This window comes from Schistocerca gregaria, chromosome 4 (assembly GCF_023897955.1).
Source record: "Schistocerca gregaria isolate iqSchGreg1 chromosome 4, iqSchGreg1.2, whole genome shotgun sequence".
Taxonomy (NCBI): domain Eukaryota; kingdom Metazoa; phylum Arthropoda; class Insecta; order Orthoptera; family Acrididae; genus Schistocerca; species Schistocerca gregaria.
Genome location: NC_064923.1, coordinates 448,606,004 through 448,624,012, shown reverse-complemented (window position 1 = coordinate 448,624,012; position 18,009 = coordinate 448,606,004). Strand labels below are relative to the sequence as shown.

General features: G+C 40.9%; 1 protein-coding gene across 2 annotated transcripts in view; it reads right to left on the bottom strand.

Moving 5' to 3' along the window:
- Positions 1-2,654: 2,654 nt before the first annotated feature.
- The window catches only part of LOC126267108 (facilitated trehalose transporter Tret1-like), a 97,463-nt gene continuing 82,108 nt past the window's right edge, over positions 2,655-18,009 (bottom strand). For both annotated transcript variants that reach the window (XM_049972007.1, XM_049972008.1), the window contains exon 6: positions 2,655-4,409. In XM_049972007.1, the coding sequence (XP_049827964.1) occupies positions 4,062-4,409 (348 nt within the window). In that variant the 3' untranslated portion in view covers positions 2,655-4,061. The remainder of the gene's footprint in view (positions 4,410-18,009) is intronic.

Sequence of the window (18,009 nt, the reverse complement as noted above, 5' to 3'; positions counted from 1 at the left end):
AAATTTTCGGTTAACTTATTTTCTCGAGCCGGGACGTCGCCATATAATTGTTAGAGCGGAGTATTGGTCCAGAGATTTTCTCGCCAGAAGCTGAAGACAATGGAAGCTCGACAGCGCAAGATACAGAACTTTCTGATTTCACACTTTTGTCCTCGAATCAAAATAAGCAGACTGCCAGTACACAGCCAGTGGTCTTTCTGCTATATGGATGTCGAACACTGTCTGAATGTGCCGGAAAAAGAAGCTCGCATTTCGTTTCTTACCTAATTAAAATATGATTGTCACGAAATGTCACGAGAAAATAAAATGAAAATACTTTTCGTTTCTGTTCTAACATCAGCCTATTACATCGTATATTGATATAATGTTCAAATACAGAAAGAAGTAAAGAGTTGTTTATCATGTAAAGGCCGATGAAAACGTTTGACTATAACATGGCGGCTTATACAGATGACAAGAATCTGCGGCACATTCAGACGACTAGATTGTAGAGAGTTTCATGCACTGAGATCTAAAATCTACATCCAGGTAGTAGAGAGATCACTTACACAGCTATACGAACGCTATGAACTGCAAAGAAGCTTTCAGCTCTGTTGAAGGGCAAAATTTTAAAGACAGTGAGCAATTTATTAACAACAGAAATATTAGTGTGTTACAGTAAAAACCAAACTCTTGGTTGCAGCTAGATAAAGTATGGTTGCTCGAGTGAAACAAATCTGTGGGGTTATCACTTTGGGGCGAGTTTCAAAAAGTAGATTAAATTCAGTAAGCGGTGTAAGACTTATCCACAGGGCTACAGATTCTGTGCAAATATGTTATAATAATCAATCATCATCGTAGTTCATTGCTATTTATTTTATATTCTGTTTGTCTCGTTGTTATGTATGAGACACACACACACACACACACACACACCCCTATCTCTCTCTCTCTCTCTCTCTCTCTCTCTCTCGTGTGTGTGTGTGTGTGTGTGTGTGTGTGTGTGTGTGTGTGTGTGTGTGTGTGTGTGTGTGTGTGTGTGTGTGTGTGTGTGACGTTAGAATTGTTTTACATTTACTTTTCTTCCCATCCTCTCTCTTCTCATTTAACTAATTTTGCGGGGCGTCCATACTTACTGAATAAAGGAACCATTTGGAACTGTCTCTGAAACGGGTTATACATCTCTGAAAAATCTTCTCTGAACAATGGAATCACAACTTCGTTGTCTCTGAATATTTTACTCTGTAATAGTGGGTGGCAGTCAAACTGGCTGCGTAAATATGACACAGTTAAATATTGAAAAATAGCAACGATGCTCTCTTCTGAATCGGTACTGAGGGTAAATGCTCCTATAAATTTTATGAAAAGTCCGTCGACTGTTCGTATGTTGATTTTTTTATGTTTTTATACCTGGTACGTGTTTCAGAACGAAATCTCCATCACCTGGGTCTCACCAAAATCTGCTGAAGCTGTCGAACTTGAGGGATGGACGTTATTTTTCCCAGCTGAAGGATTTCATCAGGGAGCACCCAGTGAAGAAGATCCCGCATTGTGCAGGTGTTTCATAAACCTCTAGATTAACTAATGCTCACGTTTTTTCGTTTATATAACAATCTAACACCGCTCGTATGTACTGCTTCACTAGATCACGAAGAAAAGCCCCAAGTGAGAGTTGGAAACCCTGCTGAATGAGCTTTCACTCCAAAATAAGGAACGGAAATGAAAACCTAAAAAATCGAGATACAGACAATGGACGGAGTTTCATTCCCAAAATATGTATTTTTCATTATATCTGTATGCCATGTACATCCATTAAAGATTCGTTAAAATGTTTCTAGTCTACAAAAAAAAAAATACCTCTGTCATGTCACATACTGATTTGTGGTACTTATTAAGGGACATTAGCAGTCAGCAATGCTTGAAGGCAGCCTGTGCCCTAGTTGTACTGTAATCGACAGTGACTTAGGTAATGTTTCAGGACTCACCAGTTTTAAAACAGTTATTATACCTCGTCAGAGAAAAATTTCGAGACAGATTTTAATGCTTCAGGTATCTACATAGCTCCCATCCCCCTCCCCCCTCCCGATTACAATGCACATAACGTTCATACAACCGTGTGATAAAGTCAGAAAAGTATTTCTTTGGTATGTTGTTCAACCAGATAGATTGGCCTGAATGTCTGTTATGTCGGCAAAGCGTTGCCCCTTCATGTGAATTTCTGCACTTTTCGTTTTGTGGTAGGTTCATATTGATAACACTAAGTCTAGGCACTCACCTGTGTTTTTCCCAGGGGAGAATTTTCAGCGTTCCGTATTTCAATCAGGACGCAGAAAGCGCCCGTGCGTCGTTTTTGTTCAGTAGTCAAGGTGTACAGGACAAACTTTGTACACAATTTTCTTTTCTTCTGGAGAATTTTTTGTTCACTCGATTTAGAGAATTTGCTACAATGCGATTTGTGACACAGTGCCGCTACACGTGCACTGTTTAACACTGCCTGCTCGCAATTGTCTGGCCGAATACGCGTCTGTTGCCCACAGTTGCTGGTTTAACGTGCCAACGTAGTTACTGCACTGCACTGCACCAGAAATAAAATCAGTCTCTTAATTTTTTGGACGGACAGCGTAAATTTTGGGATGCTGGTTGAGGTAAATGAAAAACTGAATTACAACACTGAATAATAATGCGAAAGTCTCTTTTAATTCAATAATTTAACACATTTAATACTATCACATTGGTAACAGTTTTAAGGAACTTTCACAATGAATCGAAGTCTTCCGTTTCTAGCGAAATCTTCAAGCCTGTGGCGAGACGTATTCTTTACTTGGAGACTCGTGGCTAGTGTTGTACTATGGTCGCTGTGCTGGATTTTCCGTCAATATCACACAAGGCGGTGTCACTGTTGTACTTAAGAGAACTGCTCACAAAACAATCCTACAGGAATTCCTTTACTGAAATCAGGCTGAAATAATCAGGATATGCAGTGAGTGCGCTGTCTTCCTCGACTCACGTATAAGATTCATAACACGATTCTTAGTTTTGTTGAACACTCATATTTTTAGTTTCTATCAACCTTTAAACAATAAAAACGTAAAAATTATTAAAGCCGATCTCTTTAAAAAGAAGCATGTAGTGGAAAACAGTAAGAAATCTGCAACATTGGTAGGAGAAGTGTTCAGTTCGATATTCAGATTTTAACTGAAATACCAAATTTTAGTTCCATTTCTGTCCAGTGTTTTTAACTCCTCGTTCATATTTAGTTTCTGTAGAAATGGCTAAATACTCAACAAAATTCGTCTCACAGTAGTCGAGGTGGAAAATCAGGATTAAACAAGTTGCACATGAGACGTGGATCCCAAAAGCTCATCCAGTGGTAATTTACAAGGTACGCCGACGCTGTTTTTTCTTTCATAAACTACACGACTAGAAAGTACAACATTTACAAGGTTTTCTCGGCGTCATGGCTTATTCGAATCATCAGGACGCCAGAAACAATTGGAGCTAGTAGAGGCGGTATTTGTTATCGAGGTCTTGGGGGAGAGAAAATTCTTAGCACAACAGAAGAAAAGAACGGGGAATTTAATTTGTTCCGCCCGTATAACGAACCGAACGCACGTCCTCTATTTATGTCTGAGTAAATGTGGTAGACACGTCGTAGCTTAGTCCTATGAAGTATGTCCACATACAATGCATTGTAAATGAGGTTCCCATCCATTATACGGAGCCCAGCTTTGTGTATAACTAAGTACAGATGATGTCCAGTTCGCAGTTGGCTGGATTAATCGAAATGATGCCACAGGCCTTCAGACTACCCTTCCTGGTGCTGAGGAAGATATCAGCCGAGGAAGTTGCAAAAATTCTTTGTTTTTAGCCAGGCAACTGACATAGTAGCACCTTGGGAAGCGTAATGTTGAATGCAGTGGGTCGAAGAGATGACCATAGTCGTTAAGTCAACATGGATATCCTTTAAATCTCGAGCTCATCCAAGAGCGATCAGCACAATACACAACACCGAGGGTGTCGCATGGTGCACCATAATTGTATATGAGCTAGCAGCGTCCATCCTCTGTGTCTCCCTGTGTGGGCTACACCTTTATCTTCTGCATCTCCTCTGCCGTGGCGGGCACGTCGGCAGTTCGGCCGGGTTTGAGTCCCGCTATCTCGAGTGCCACCTCCTCTGGGTGCCTGCCCTTGGTCTCGGGAACAAGCTGCCACACGAACACCATTCCCACCAAGCAGATGGTGGCGAACATCCAGAAGGAGTAGTACAGGTCAAAATAGGTGTACATGAGGTGGTAGGTTTTGAGTGTGGCGAACGCCGACCCGCAGTTGACGATGGATAACACCGACATGGCGACGCCCTTGACACGCGGCCTGAACACCTCGCCGCACACAGTCCATATGAGGGCTCCTGGGCCCAATGTGTTGAAGATCTGTGGGCATAAGAAATGGCATTATAAGTACAACACTTCCCGTTCTCGATATGCCTAATAAAACAATATTTTATTGCATTTGAAACTTGATATTGTTGTAGTACTCTTAAGTAATACTGAAACATCACTGCCTCTTCACTACAAATTTTCGCCCTATAGTGTTTTTGCTATGGAAAACTTTAAACCTAACTTTTTCGATCGATAACAATAACGTTTTATCCTGTTTCCGATGGTAAATACTTCAATCTTTATGGAGGGATGAAGACACAGGTTTTAGCTAATAGTGTGTGTGTGTGTGTGTGTAGATGTGTGCTATCTCTTGAAAGTACTACACTTTACATTACGAAATGGTGTGTATAGAAACATGCAAGGTGTACGGTGTCTGGTGTAGAGAAATGAATGGGCAGCGTAGGACAAATTTCTTTCGTTGTAAAATAAGGTAATTCGGTCCATTCTCTCTCTGTGCCGGATCCAACCATCACTTCAGCATAAAAGCTGTTTGTTCTGGTTAGAGATGCTGACAAACAAAGCTTATCAAACTGCGACCAATTGGCAATCTCTATGAAGGCTGTCAAATGGATACTAATTACGAAGCCACCCATATTGTTGCAATAAGTAACGCAATTCATTTTTCAATAAAGCTCGCCGTACAAACACTACTTATGGTGATACATTACGATAATTTTATCTACTTTCTTGTCTAAGAGCCAGTACTCAACATCACGCTACGGTAATAAACATGAAACTCCCAGTAGTACCATATAAAGATGAGTCTCAAAGGTAAGAAAACTAGTTAATAGATTGAACGAATATGTCAATAAGTGATTGCTTGCAGTTTTCTGTATTTACGTTGAATTCATAGTCATAGGTCGTAAAACATTCGTAAGGGATAAGGTTATCTGTTTATTTTTCTTTTCTCTGTATTGTGCAGCTACTAAACAGGGTACTTCAGAGACATTTTGTTTATAGAAAGTTGGAAAGTTCTGAACGATAGCAACATATGAACTGTTTCAGAAAAAAGTATCAAGCAGTAGATTTTTGCATTTGTAGAAATTTAATGGCTTAGTTAACACTGGAGGTTTAAATAACCTTCTGTATCTTCAGATCAAACTTTATATTAAAACAAGTTACACAAACGGTGAGTGAGACACAGATCAAATACCACGGTGAGATATCCTCAGTTCTTGCAGTTTTGGAAAAATAATTTCAGCGTCATAGCCTTGGGCTATAACATTAAGCTTGGAATTTTGTGTAGCATCACTTCACATTTATGATAGAGGCTACATCTCGGATATGGACTTCACTAAAAATAAATGCGTCGGGGACCCAATCTTACAGATCAGGAGCCTCCAAAATTTTTAGCTTAACGGCCACACTGGCTCTTCCCAAGGCAAAGAAATGTTCAATTGTGTGTGAATTTGTAAGGGACCAAATTGCTAAGGTCATCGGTTCCTAGACTTAGATATTACTTAAACTAACTTATGCTAAGAACAATACACACATTCATGCCAGAGGGAAGACTCGAACCTCCGGTGGGAGGGGCCGCCTAATCCGTAACATAGCGCTTCAAACCGCGCGGCCACTCCGCGTGGCTAAGGCCAAGACCTGGCTACAATGTGTCCAAGTTTTCTTGTGGCCTCATGCCCTAGCACTGCTCAGAACTCGTCTGTACAGCTCAGAATTTTTTGTGACCTTTACCACTGCTTCCTGTCGTTATGAACTGACATTGAATGATACCACAGTAGACATTACCCAGTGAACTGCTTATTGTTTGATATTGAGCTGTGGCCTTAAGTTCATTTTATATACATTTCTATAATTAAATACCAATCGTGAAGGTAGTTGTAAGGCGCTTTCACGAACCTTTTTACTTCCGCGCTTCATTAATATCACAGAAAATGGTCGCAACTTGGCGCGAGCTGTATATGGTGTCAGCACTGCGGGATGCTTTCCTACCGCAACATTCCTCGCCACGAGGCGGCAATCGTTACTCTTTCGTTCCCTACGGTCACCGTTGGTATGGCTCAGGAAATGTTGGACAGACTATACATCATACCAACATACTGTAGTGTTGAATTAGACGCAAATTTTCGTTTCAGGACTACACCGTGATTGCGATGAGGTGAGTGGGTACAAAATAATAATAATAATAATAATAATAATAATAATTTAAAAAATGCTAATACATTTGTCCCACTGGTGCTACCACTGTTTGAATCCTCCCTCGTTTTTCCCTCGACTTCTTCAGTGTTGTCAAATCGGTGTTCTTTCAAGCCACTTTTCATGCGTGGAAATAACAAAAAGTTGCACAGAGCCAGGTTAGGAGAACAGGGTGCGTGGAGCAGCGGAACCATGGCACTTTTAGCCAAAAAGTGTCTAACAGAGATGGCTGTGTGTGCAGGTGCGTTGTCATGGTGGAAGAACCAGTCTCCTGTCTGCCACAAATCGGGTCTCTCTTGACGAACACTGTTGCACAATCTTTTTAAAACTTCCAAATAAAAGGTTTGACTGATGGTCTGACCTGGAGAAACAAACTGAATGAACTACGCCCTTGGCATCGAAAAAGCAAATCAGCATTGTTTTGATGGTTGGTCTGGTGACGATGACATCTTCCATTAGCTCTGACTGTTGTTTAGGTTCTGGGTCGTGCCTATAGCACCATGAATCATCACCTCTGGATCAGTTTCCAGCTTTTGTTTCAAAGCACGAAATGTTTCATTTCGACGCTCCTTTTGATTGTCAGTCAGAACCCTAGGAACAGACTTGACAGCAACCCTTTTCATTCCCAAATCTTCCGTTAAAATTCGCTGAACAGAGCTCCACGATAACACGCTAATCTCCAACAGTTGATCAAATGACTGTCGACTATGTGCATAAGGTCTCGAATTTTTCAAGATTTTCAATTCGGGCAGTTGATGGACGTCCAGAACGAGGTTAGTCATCAATCGACATGTCGCCTGTTTCAAATCGAGCAGACCGCTTGAGTTTTTCCCTTAGTATCATCTTGGTAAGCTGTTCCAACACACAGTTTCAGCAGCATTTTTAAGGAGTAGAAAACAAAATTTCACAGCTGCACGTTGTTCACCTAAACTTGCCATCATAAAAAATGACACGAACAAAACAGTTCGAGCAAAAACAATCATCAAATGAACAGAACAAGCCAGATGGACAACACAGGCGGCACTGAACTGGCAATGGTTTGCGCTATACAAGCCTGGCGGCAAAGTTACTCCGATTTTTTGGGTACCCTTCGTATCTACGGCACAGGGAGCGGAGGGTGGATTCCATTCCTCAATTTCTGTTGGTAATGACGGGCAAGTGCCCAGGTAATTTCATTGGTATAGTGATAGCCGATACGTGTACTGCTCTTTACGTATATTTGCGACTACTTCCGGCAATGGGCAATGCTAAATGCATAGCAATGAAGCCTTCCGGAGGTTAGAGAAATTAAGTGCAGTAGTACAGCACTATCTTGCGGTTAGCGGCATCTGAAAAGCAAAATATATTGAGACTAGTCTGTTTTGTGACTACAGTTTCTTGGTGAAGAAACAGTGAGTAATTAATTTAATCAAAATTGCCTTAAAGATAAATCCAACGCAGTGCTTTACCCAGAACCCTTGCGCTTAATACTATTAATTGATATTTTGTTTTGGAGTTACATCCCGTTTGTGTGGATTCCTGTAAATATGGAAAAGAAACGGAAGGTAGTGAGTGCATAAATTTTAAAGAGCAATGGGGACACCAATCTTCCCTGACTCAGTGAGTAGAAAGGTGTGTAATTTGTATTGAAAGAATAGCAGTTATCAGAGAATAGGTAGAATACAAAACATTATAGGAGTTATTCCAAATTTACCGGAAGCCAAGGGTTACAAACATATACACCTTTAAAATCAAGTTTGAAATATCTCAAAATATTGGTTAAGAAAGTAAATGTTAAACAAGAAACAGCAACTCGTGCTAGCTTTCACTTGGTTCTCTCAATAGAAAAACATGGATAAACATTTTCTGACGCCAAATTAATAAAGAACTAAATGACTGCAATAGTTGAAGCAGTGTCCGCAAAAAGCTAATTTATTTAAAAACATCAGACTGTCAACAAACACAGCAAACATCGTGGCTTGAAGAATAAATGTTATTTCTGAAAGTATATTGACTCAACTGTCTCAGAAAACTCTGTGTTTAAGAGTGGTTCTATTTAGCTCTGTAAGAGTCAACAGATGTTTCAGACACTGCACAGGCGTTAATTTTTATTCGAGGGATAAACAAAAAATATGAAGTATTTAGAGATTCTTGAAGTTCAGAGCATTCACGGAGAAGAAATTTTTTATAAGACTGGAAAATGCTATTCAGAAGAACAAATTTCAGTGGAAAACCTCAAGGTGAAACAACTTATGGTAGTGAAAACAAGTGTGGAAAAAATAAATAAATAGAAAATGTCGGTGGATCAAAGTCATGAATTGAACACTGCATCATTCATCAACAGTATTTTTGCAGAAACTTCTTGGATATGTCAGAAGTTTTAAAGCTAATTCATGTCAGCTGTTAATTATACAAAACCATAATATTCAAATCTCGCCAAACCCGCGCATTTTTGAAGAGACTGAAGACAATGGCGTAGCTGTGGAAAAACTCTGATGAGATGCTTTCAGCTCCAAACCCTCATCGAAATTTTCTTGCACGAAAGGAATGGTCCGCTGGCAGATACAAAAGAATGAGTGCTTTTGAAGGTGCACTCATTCTAAATCCTTCCTTCAAGACGTTATTTTGTTTGAGTCTTAACCGAACCAAAAATATTTCATACATTTCATTTCAATACATGCCAAACTTTCAGTCAGCAACCCTAGACTCCATTTCCTTTATATTTCGCAGCTGCCGGTTTGGGTACTTCAAAAATAAATTTTTAATCTCTTTTCGCAGATTTTGATGTAACTGCAAACGGTATCGACATTTTGCAAAATCCTTTTAAAGCCGATATAGAAACTCTTGCCCCAGAATTTCTTAGAAATGGCTGATTTACAAGGTAGCGATGTTTATGAAGATAAATATTTATATTTCTCATTGCGGGAATATTGTAAGAGTCTTCCACTGACAGCGTTTGAACAGTTACATAATTTTGCTCGTAGCTTTTTTCGCTTTCGGCACTGCGTATCTCTGTGAAAAACTTATAAACGTGGACTATACAAAAGTATTTACAGATATAAACTGATCAACATGTGAGGTCGCTGCTAATAATTTCCACTAGTAAACTTTATCAACGACTGTGAACAATTGTGTGTGAGAAGTTACAATTACATTAATCTAATTAACTGTAATTACAGTGCTTAATTTTATTGTGTAAATGGCCTATGTATGTCACGTACGGTAAATTTTTAGGAAATTTCATACAGTTAATTATGGTTAGCATGCTCAGTTGCATTGTCCAAATGGCTCTGAGCGCTATGGGACTTCTGAGGTCATCAGTCCCATAGAACTTAGAACTACTTAAACCTAACTAACCTAAGGACATCACACACATCCATGCCCGAGGCAGGATTCTAACATGCGACCGTAGCAGTCGCGCAGCTCCAGACTGTAGCGCCTAGAACCGCTCGGCCACTTCAGCCGGCGTCACTTGCATTGTATATACCAGTTAATGTGTATCTTAATTGGTCATAAAATAGAGAACTGATTGTTGAACGTTCATTTGATGTTCGTGATTTGTTCATGAATCTTACTCGTAATTAAAACTCGTTAAGTGAAACTTTTTTTCGGTAGGAATCCATGAAGAATTGGTAAATGCGCTTCTTTACGACAAAAGTAAGTACTCAAACAGATTTATGATAGAGTTTTGTTATCTATTTATAGCACACTACATCTTATTTTAGAAGAAAGTCGTTTAAAGATGCCGGCCATGGTGGCCGAGCAGTTCTAGGCGCTAGTCTGGAACCGCGGGACCGCTGCGGTCGCAGGTTCGAATCCTGCCTCGGGCAGGGATGTGAGTGAGTCCTTAGGTTAGTTAGGTTTAAGTAGTTCTAGGAGCCTGATGACCTCAGATGTAAAGTCCCATAGTGCTCAGAACCATTTGGACCATTTTGTTTAAAGATATTTGTTTAATGCCTGTGCTTCAAATTAATCGAAAAGAAGAGACATAGCATTACTGTTAATGGAATTTGTAACGTGCATAGCTACTGCCTTGTGGGAATCTATGAATTCGTGTTAGCTAACGATAACAAATCAAAATTGAAATTCATAAACAGATACTGCTAAGTAAAGGGTTAACATGGGCCGGTGAAGGAAAGATCTTGTGATATCGTTGCAGTGAATCTGCAACATCGGGCCGGTGTTGATCCGCAGTCTGTAGTTTGGAGACCGCTCTGGTAGATAACCCTTCAAATGTCAGACACAACTCACTGTTCAGAGGGTGGTCCAAGACTTGCAGTCTTTTTTGTATCGTCCCAAATGTGTCCAGTAAGGCAGATCTTGTGGTATGATGGATCACTCAGCACACATATATAATATTTCTGAAGCCATTCCAACAATATCCAGAACCCATAGTGTGACAAGTTAGTGAAGATATGGATAGTCTGAGAAGTGCTGTTGACGTAAAAATGGATGAATGTGATTAGAAAATAAGACCTCGTGTAATTTTCCGATGAGTCGTGATGGCAGACACACTAGGTGACCCATTTTATCATCTGTCAACGATTCCTCGTGAGAATGCCTCCACCACCCGCCCTAAACGTGTGTTATTGGCAAGCAGAATGCATCTTGTGGAAGATCATTATTATGACAGAAAAAACAGCGAACCAGGTTATACATAAATTATGATTGCCCTGGATCTCAACCTGGACAACACATACTAAGTGATAATACAATATCAAATGCGGTCATAAACCAAAACGCAATTATTATCCAAGTTACTCCGACAATCACAAGATGCTTAAGAAAGAGCAGACGACTGTGCAAAGAATTCAAACCCTCACTGTGTTCACTATTGATGATGATAAAGTCCTATACTTCTTTACAAAGCGTAGGAGAATGACTCGGGAGAGACGCGCCGCCTTACAATGGTTTGCCATTGCCTTCCTCCGACGGTAATGGGGATGAATGATGATGATGATGAAGACGACACGACAACACCCAGTCATCTCGAGGCAGGAAAAATTCCTGAGTCAGCCGGGAATCGAACCCTGGACCCCGTGCTCGGGAAGCGAGAACGCTACCGCGAGACCACGAGCTGCGGAGGGGTTCACTATTACATGTAATCTAATACGGAACTAGGAAAACATGAAATTTGTCAGATATCCTGTTTTATACGCTAAGTTATGGGCATGACTGTCGAAAAAGGAAGAAATTATTAAGACAAGTGGAAATTATGACTGTAGAAATTATAATGTCATTTAGAAGTAAATATCCTCCGAGTAGTGAAGCAACTTAAGTCACTTAATAAAAACAAGTTTTCTGGTTCAGACTGTATACCAATTAGGCTCCTGTCGGAGTATGCTGATGCAATGTCTCTATACTTAAAAATCATATACAACCGTTCGCTCGACGGAAGATCCGTACCCAAAGATTGAAAAGTTGTACAGGTCACACCAATAACCAAGAAAGGTAGGAGAAAACCTCTGAATTACAGGCCCATATCGTTAACGTCGATATGCAGCAGGATTTTAGAACATATATTGTGTTCCAACATAATGAATTACCTCTAAGAAAACGGTCTATTGACACCCCGTCAACATGGGTTTGTTAAACACAACTAGCTCTTTATTCACATGAAGGACTGAGTGCTATTGACAAGGGATTTCAAATCGATTCAGTATTTCTGGATTTCCAGAAGGCTTTTGACACTGTACCACACAAGCGGCTCGTAGTGAAATTGCGTGCTTATGGAATATCGTCTCAGTTATGTGACTGGATCTGATTTCCTGTAAGAGGTGTCACAGTTAGTAGTAATGGAAGGAAAGTCATCGAGTAAAGCAGAAGTAATTTCTGGCGTTCCCCAACGTAGTGTTATAGGCCCTTTGCTGTTCCTTATCTATATAAACGATTTGGGATACAATCTGAGCAGCCGTCTTCGGTTGTTTGTAGATGACGCTGACTAAAAACGTCATCAGAAGATCAAAACAAATTGCAAAACGATTTAGGAAAGATATCTGAATGGTGCGAAAAGTGGCAGTTGACCTTAAATAGCGAAAAGTGTGAGGTCATCCATATGAGCGCTAAAAGGAACTCAAACTTCGGTTACACGATAAATCAGTATAATCTAAAAGCCATAAATTCAACTAAATACCTAGGTATTACAATTACGAACAACTTAAATTGTAAGGAACACATAGAAAATGTTGTGGGTAAGGCTAACCAAAGGCTGCATTTTATTTGCAGGACACTTAAAAAATGTAACAGATCTACTAAGAAGACTGCCTACACTACTCTTGTCCGTCCTCTTTTAGAAAACTGCTGCTCGGTGAGGGATCCTTACCAGATAGGACTGACGGAATACATCGAAAAAGTTCAAAGAAAAGCAGCACGAAATATGGGAGAATGTCACAGATGTGATACAGGATTTGGGATGGCCATCATTAAAAGAAAGGAGTTTTTCGTTGCGACGAAATCATCTCACGAAATTCCAATCACCAGCTTTCTCCTCCGAATGCGAAAACATTTTGTTGACACCCACTTACATAGGGAGGAACGATCAGCATGACAAAATTACAGAAATCAGAGGTCGTACGGAAAGATATAGGTGTTCATTCTTCCCGCGCGCTATACGAGATTGGAATAATAGAGAACTGTGAAGGTGGTTCTATGAACCCTCTGCCAGGCACTCACATGTGATTTGCAGAGTATACATGTTGATGTAGATACTTGCGATGGACATGACGCTGGTTTGTTGCAGCCAAATTAGTTTTGTGATGAAAAATGACACTGCCTGCCAAAAAAGTGAAGCACCCAGAAGATATGATCCGATGTCAATCGTGTTATCAGGCCTTGTATGGTATATAAGAGGCGTGAACGGCGTCAAATGTTTATTGATCGCTGTGAAAGATATTGGTACTCGCAAGAGACAGTGTTATCAGCACTAGACAGAGTTTGAAAGGAGCCTCATTGTCGGAATACGTTTGGACGACTTATCGAATAGTGCATTGTCCAGATTTTTGTTTATTCAGATGTGACAGAGGCCCAGTGTTGGACTGCGTAGGAACGTGAGGGAAGGCACACACTTTGTCAAGGTTCTGGTCGACCAAGTCTGACTGCTATAGGGAAGATTCACCATGTTATGTGCCAAGCATATCTTAACCCCTTCACATCTGCATCTGTCATCCGAGAGCAAGTAATGGATTGCCTGCAACATCCTTTATCATCCCGCACAATTGATCGTAGCAGCTGGACAAGGAAATTACCGTCCCATACATAAGCTGTAGTTAACACCGCATCACAAACGGCTGCATTTGAGTGGTGTTGAGACTAGGAAGCATCGACTGCTGATGAATGACGTCGCATTGTCTCCAGCGATGATTCGTGGTTCTGCACCACTCCACATGAGTATCATCGGCGAGTATGGCTACAATATGGGGAGCAGACCCTTTCTTCCAATGCTACAAAGAGGCACAATGGTGTTACTCGAGATGTAATGCTATGGGGAGCCATTGGCCATTGGATACGACTTCAGGTCATGTCTGGTAGTAATTGAGAGTGCTACACGATGTGATCAAAAGTATCCCGACACCTGGCTGAAAATGACTTACAAGTTCGTGGCGCCCTCTATCGGTAATTCTGGAATTAATTATTATATTCTCCCCCCCCCCCCTGCCCCTTAGCACTGATGACAGCTTCCACTCTAGGAGGCATACGTTCAGTCAGGTGATGCAAGGTTTATTGGGGAATGGGAGCCCATTCTTCACGGAGTGCTGCACTGAGGAGATGTATCGAAGTCGGTCGTTGAGGCAAGGCACGAAGTAGGCGCTCCAATACATCCCAAAGGTGTTCTACAGGATTCAGATGAGAACTCTGTGCAGGCCAGTCAATTACAGGGATGTTGTTGTAGTGTAACTACTTCGCCACAGGCCGTGCGTTATGAACAGATGCTCGGCCGTATTGAAAGATGCAATTGGCATCCCCGAATTGCTCTTTAACAGTGGGAAGCAAGAATGTGCTTACAACATCAATGTAGGCCTGTGCTGTGGTAATGCGACGCAAAACAAGGGGTGCAAGCACCCTCCGTGAAAAACACGACCACACCATAACAACACCGCCTCCGAATTTTACTGTTGGCACTACACACGCTGGCAGCAGACGTTCACCAAGCATTCGCCATACACACACCCTGCCATCGGATCGCCCCATTGTGTACCGTGATTTGTCCCTCCACACAACGTTTTTCCACTGTTCAATCGTCCAATGTTTAGCTCCTTTCACCAAACGAGGTGTCGTTTGGCATTCATCGGCATGATGTTTGGCTTATGAGCAGCAGCTCGACATGAAATCCAAGTTTTCTCACCTCTCGCCTAAGTGCCATGGTACTTTCAGTGGATCGTGATGTAGTTCGTAATTCCTATGTGATGGTTTGGATAGATGTCTGCCTATTACACATTAGGACCCTCTTCAACTGTCGGCGGTCTGTCAGTCAACAGACGAGGTCGGCTTGTACGGTTTGTGCTGTAAGTGTCCCTTCACGTTTCCACTTCACTACCACATCGGAAAGAGTGGACCTAAGGATGTTAAGGAGTGTAGAAATCTCGCGTACAGACGTATGACATGTGTCACCTAATCACGTGACGACGTTTGAAGTCCGGAGCGCCTCATTCTGATCTTTCACGACCTGTTATGACTTCTGAGTTCACTGATATGGAGTACCTGGCAGAACAATGCACCTAATATGAAAAACTTATGTTTTTCGGGATGTCCACATACTTTTGATCATGTAGTTACGACGGCACAACTGCACTTCACGGACATTGTATGTCCTCAGTGCTACCTCTCATGCGACTGTATCGTGGTGCCCATTTCAATAGGAAAATTATCGCCAAACATGGCACGAGCTTCTACGAACTGTCTGTGTGTTGTTGAGGGACTCCTATAGTCTGCAAGATCTCCAGATTTGTCTTCGATAAAACATGTAAGACCAGCTTTAACGTCGTCACTGTGCTACTAGCTAAGATATCAGTGGCCAGTTACAACAGTTATGGGTTAGTTGGACTCAGGAGAGGATGCAACGGCTTTACGACCCCCTTTCCAACCGAGTTAGTGCATCCGCCCAGGCCAGAGTGGATGAATCACAGCTCATAAGACTAAGCCCTTTGTAAAACTGACCCGTTTTTCTAATCACTGAAATAGTATCAAATACTCTCTCAGCCCGTGAAATTTAATTTTGTTTCCCTTTCCCTTTTGGGTGCTGAACGTGTTTGTTAGGTAGTGTATTAGAGAACGCCCAGATAGCCTGTATTCCATGCCACTTCACTTCATGTTTTGAGTAAGATCACATTATACAGCAATCGATAATAGAACGACGTAAGGCCTTTAACTAGCATTAAACTGCATCAATACGCCGCCGAAAAAATCTTTAACATTTATTGCAAAAATTGGGAGCTATATTGTATCGTCAAAGTACAAGTAGCAGCTATACTTTTTATGGAAAACTTCGAAGATAATTCTCTTCTAACAACAACTGAACAACCGAAATCTTTTTGGAGATGTGTAGACGGTACATCTGTCATATGATATGGTCACAGGGGGCTGCAGTGCGGCCTTCGTTTGTAGGGTTCTGTACCTCAGTCGATAAAAAAATAGAACCCTTATAGGATCACTGTGTTGTCCTCACAGTCCGCCTTTTAAGACCCTTTTCCCTCAAAAACGGTTAGAGGTATCGAGCTCAAATTTCTTTAAAATAATTTAATCTTCTAAGTCAATGATGTAAAAAGATTCCGATATTTATGTCATTTTATGACACAAACAAATTCATCAGAACTTCGACATGAATTGTGTATGTACATAAATAAGTTTGTACGGAACTATCAGACCGCATGTCATACTCGCAGTTACCTGGGTTTTAGAACATCTAAACTCTCTCCGACCTCGCATTTGTTTCACCAAGAAAGTGGAGAAAAATGGAGACGTCCATTTTTTGGATCTACGCTCCGTAGGAAAGAAGATGGCTCCCTGCGTCACAGCATATATCGTTAACCAAGACAGTGTTACCTGTATTTACGACCTACTAGCAGAGAAAGGCCGGGTGATGCGGGAAGATTTCACTTAGATTACCTTTTGATCAGACAGATTTCGTAATCATATACTGGATTGCAAGGCGTGCCCAATGGCAGATGTAGACACAGACCACGATGTAGTAGTGATGAGTAGATTGAAGTTCAAAAGATTAGTCTGGAAGAAACAATTCGCAAACAAGTGGGATACAGAAGTACTACGGAATGACGAGATACTCTAAGTTCTCTAAGGCTATAGATACCACAATAAGGAATAGCTCAGTAGACAGTAAGATTGAAGAGGAATGGCCATCTCTAAAAAGCGCAAATACAGAAGTTGGAAAGGAAAACTTAGGTACAAAGAAGATAACTCTGAAGAAACTACGGGCAACAGAAGAAATACTTCAGATCATCGATGAAAGAAGGAACTACAAAAACGTTCAGGGAGATAAGGAATACAGAAGTGCAAGCCACCGGGGAATGAAATAAATATGAATTTCAGGGAAGCTAAGACGAAATGGCTGCACGAAAAATGTGAAGAAATCGGAAAAGAAATTAGTGTTAAAAGCACTGACTCGGCTTATAACAAAGTCATTAAGGGCGCAACGGGAATTCCACTACTAAATGCAGAGGAGAGAGCGGATAGGTGGAACAAGTACATTGAAAGCCTGTATGAGGAGGAAGATTGATGTTATAGAAGAAGAAACAGGAGTCGATGGGGAAGAGGCAGGGAATCCAGTACTAGAATCAGAATTTGGAAGAGCTTTGAACCATTTAAGATGAAGTAAGGCAGAAGTGATAACATTCCATCAGAATTTCTAAAATCATAAGGGGAAGGAGGCAACAAAACGGCTACTTAACGTCATTGTATGGAATGTATGAGTCTGGCGATACACCATCGGACTTACGGAAAAAGATCGACACAATTCAGAGCATTGGAAGAGCTGACAAATGTGAGAATTATCGCACACTCAACTTAACAGCTAATGAATCCAAGTTACTTTCAAGAATAATATACGGAAGAATGGAAAAGAAAATTGAGAATGTGTTAGATGATCAGTTTGGCTTTAGGAAAGCTTTAGAAACCAGAGAGGCAATTCTGACGTTACTGATGATAATGGAAGAAAGACCAAAGAAAAATCAAGACACGATCATAGGATTTGATGACCTGGAAAAAAGCGTTCGGCAGTGCAAAATGGTGCAAGATATTCGAAATTCTGAGAAAAATAGGCGTAAGCTATAGAGGAGACGGGCAATATAAAATATTTACAAGAGCCAAGAGGGAATAATAAGAGTGGACGATCAAGAATAAAGCGTTCGGATTAAAAAGGGTGCAGAACAGGGATGTAGTCTTTTACCCCGAACGTACGTTCCGTACATGAAAGAAGCAATGATGGAAATAGTTCAAGGTGAAAGGATAT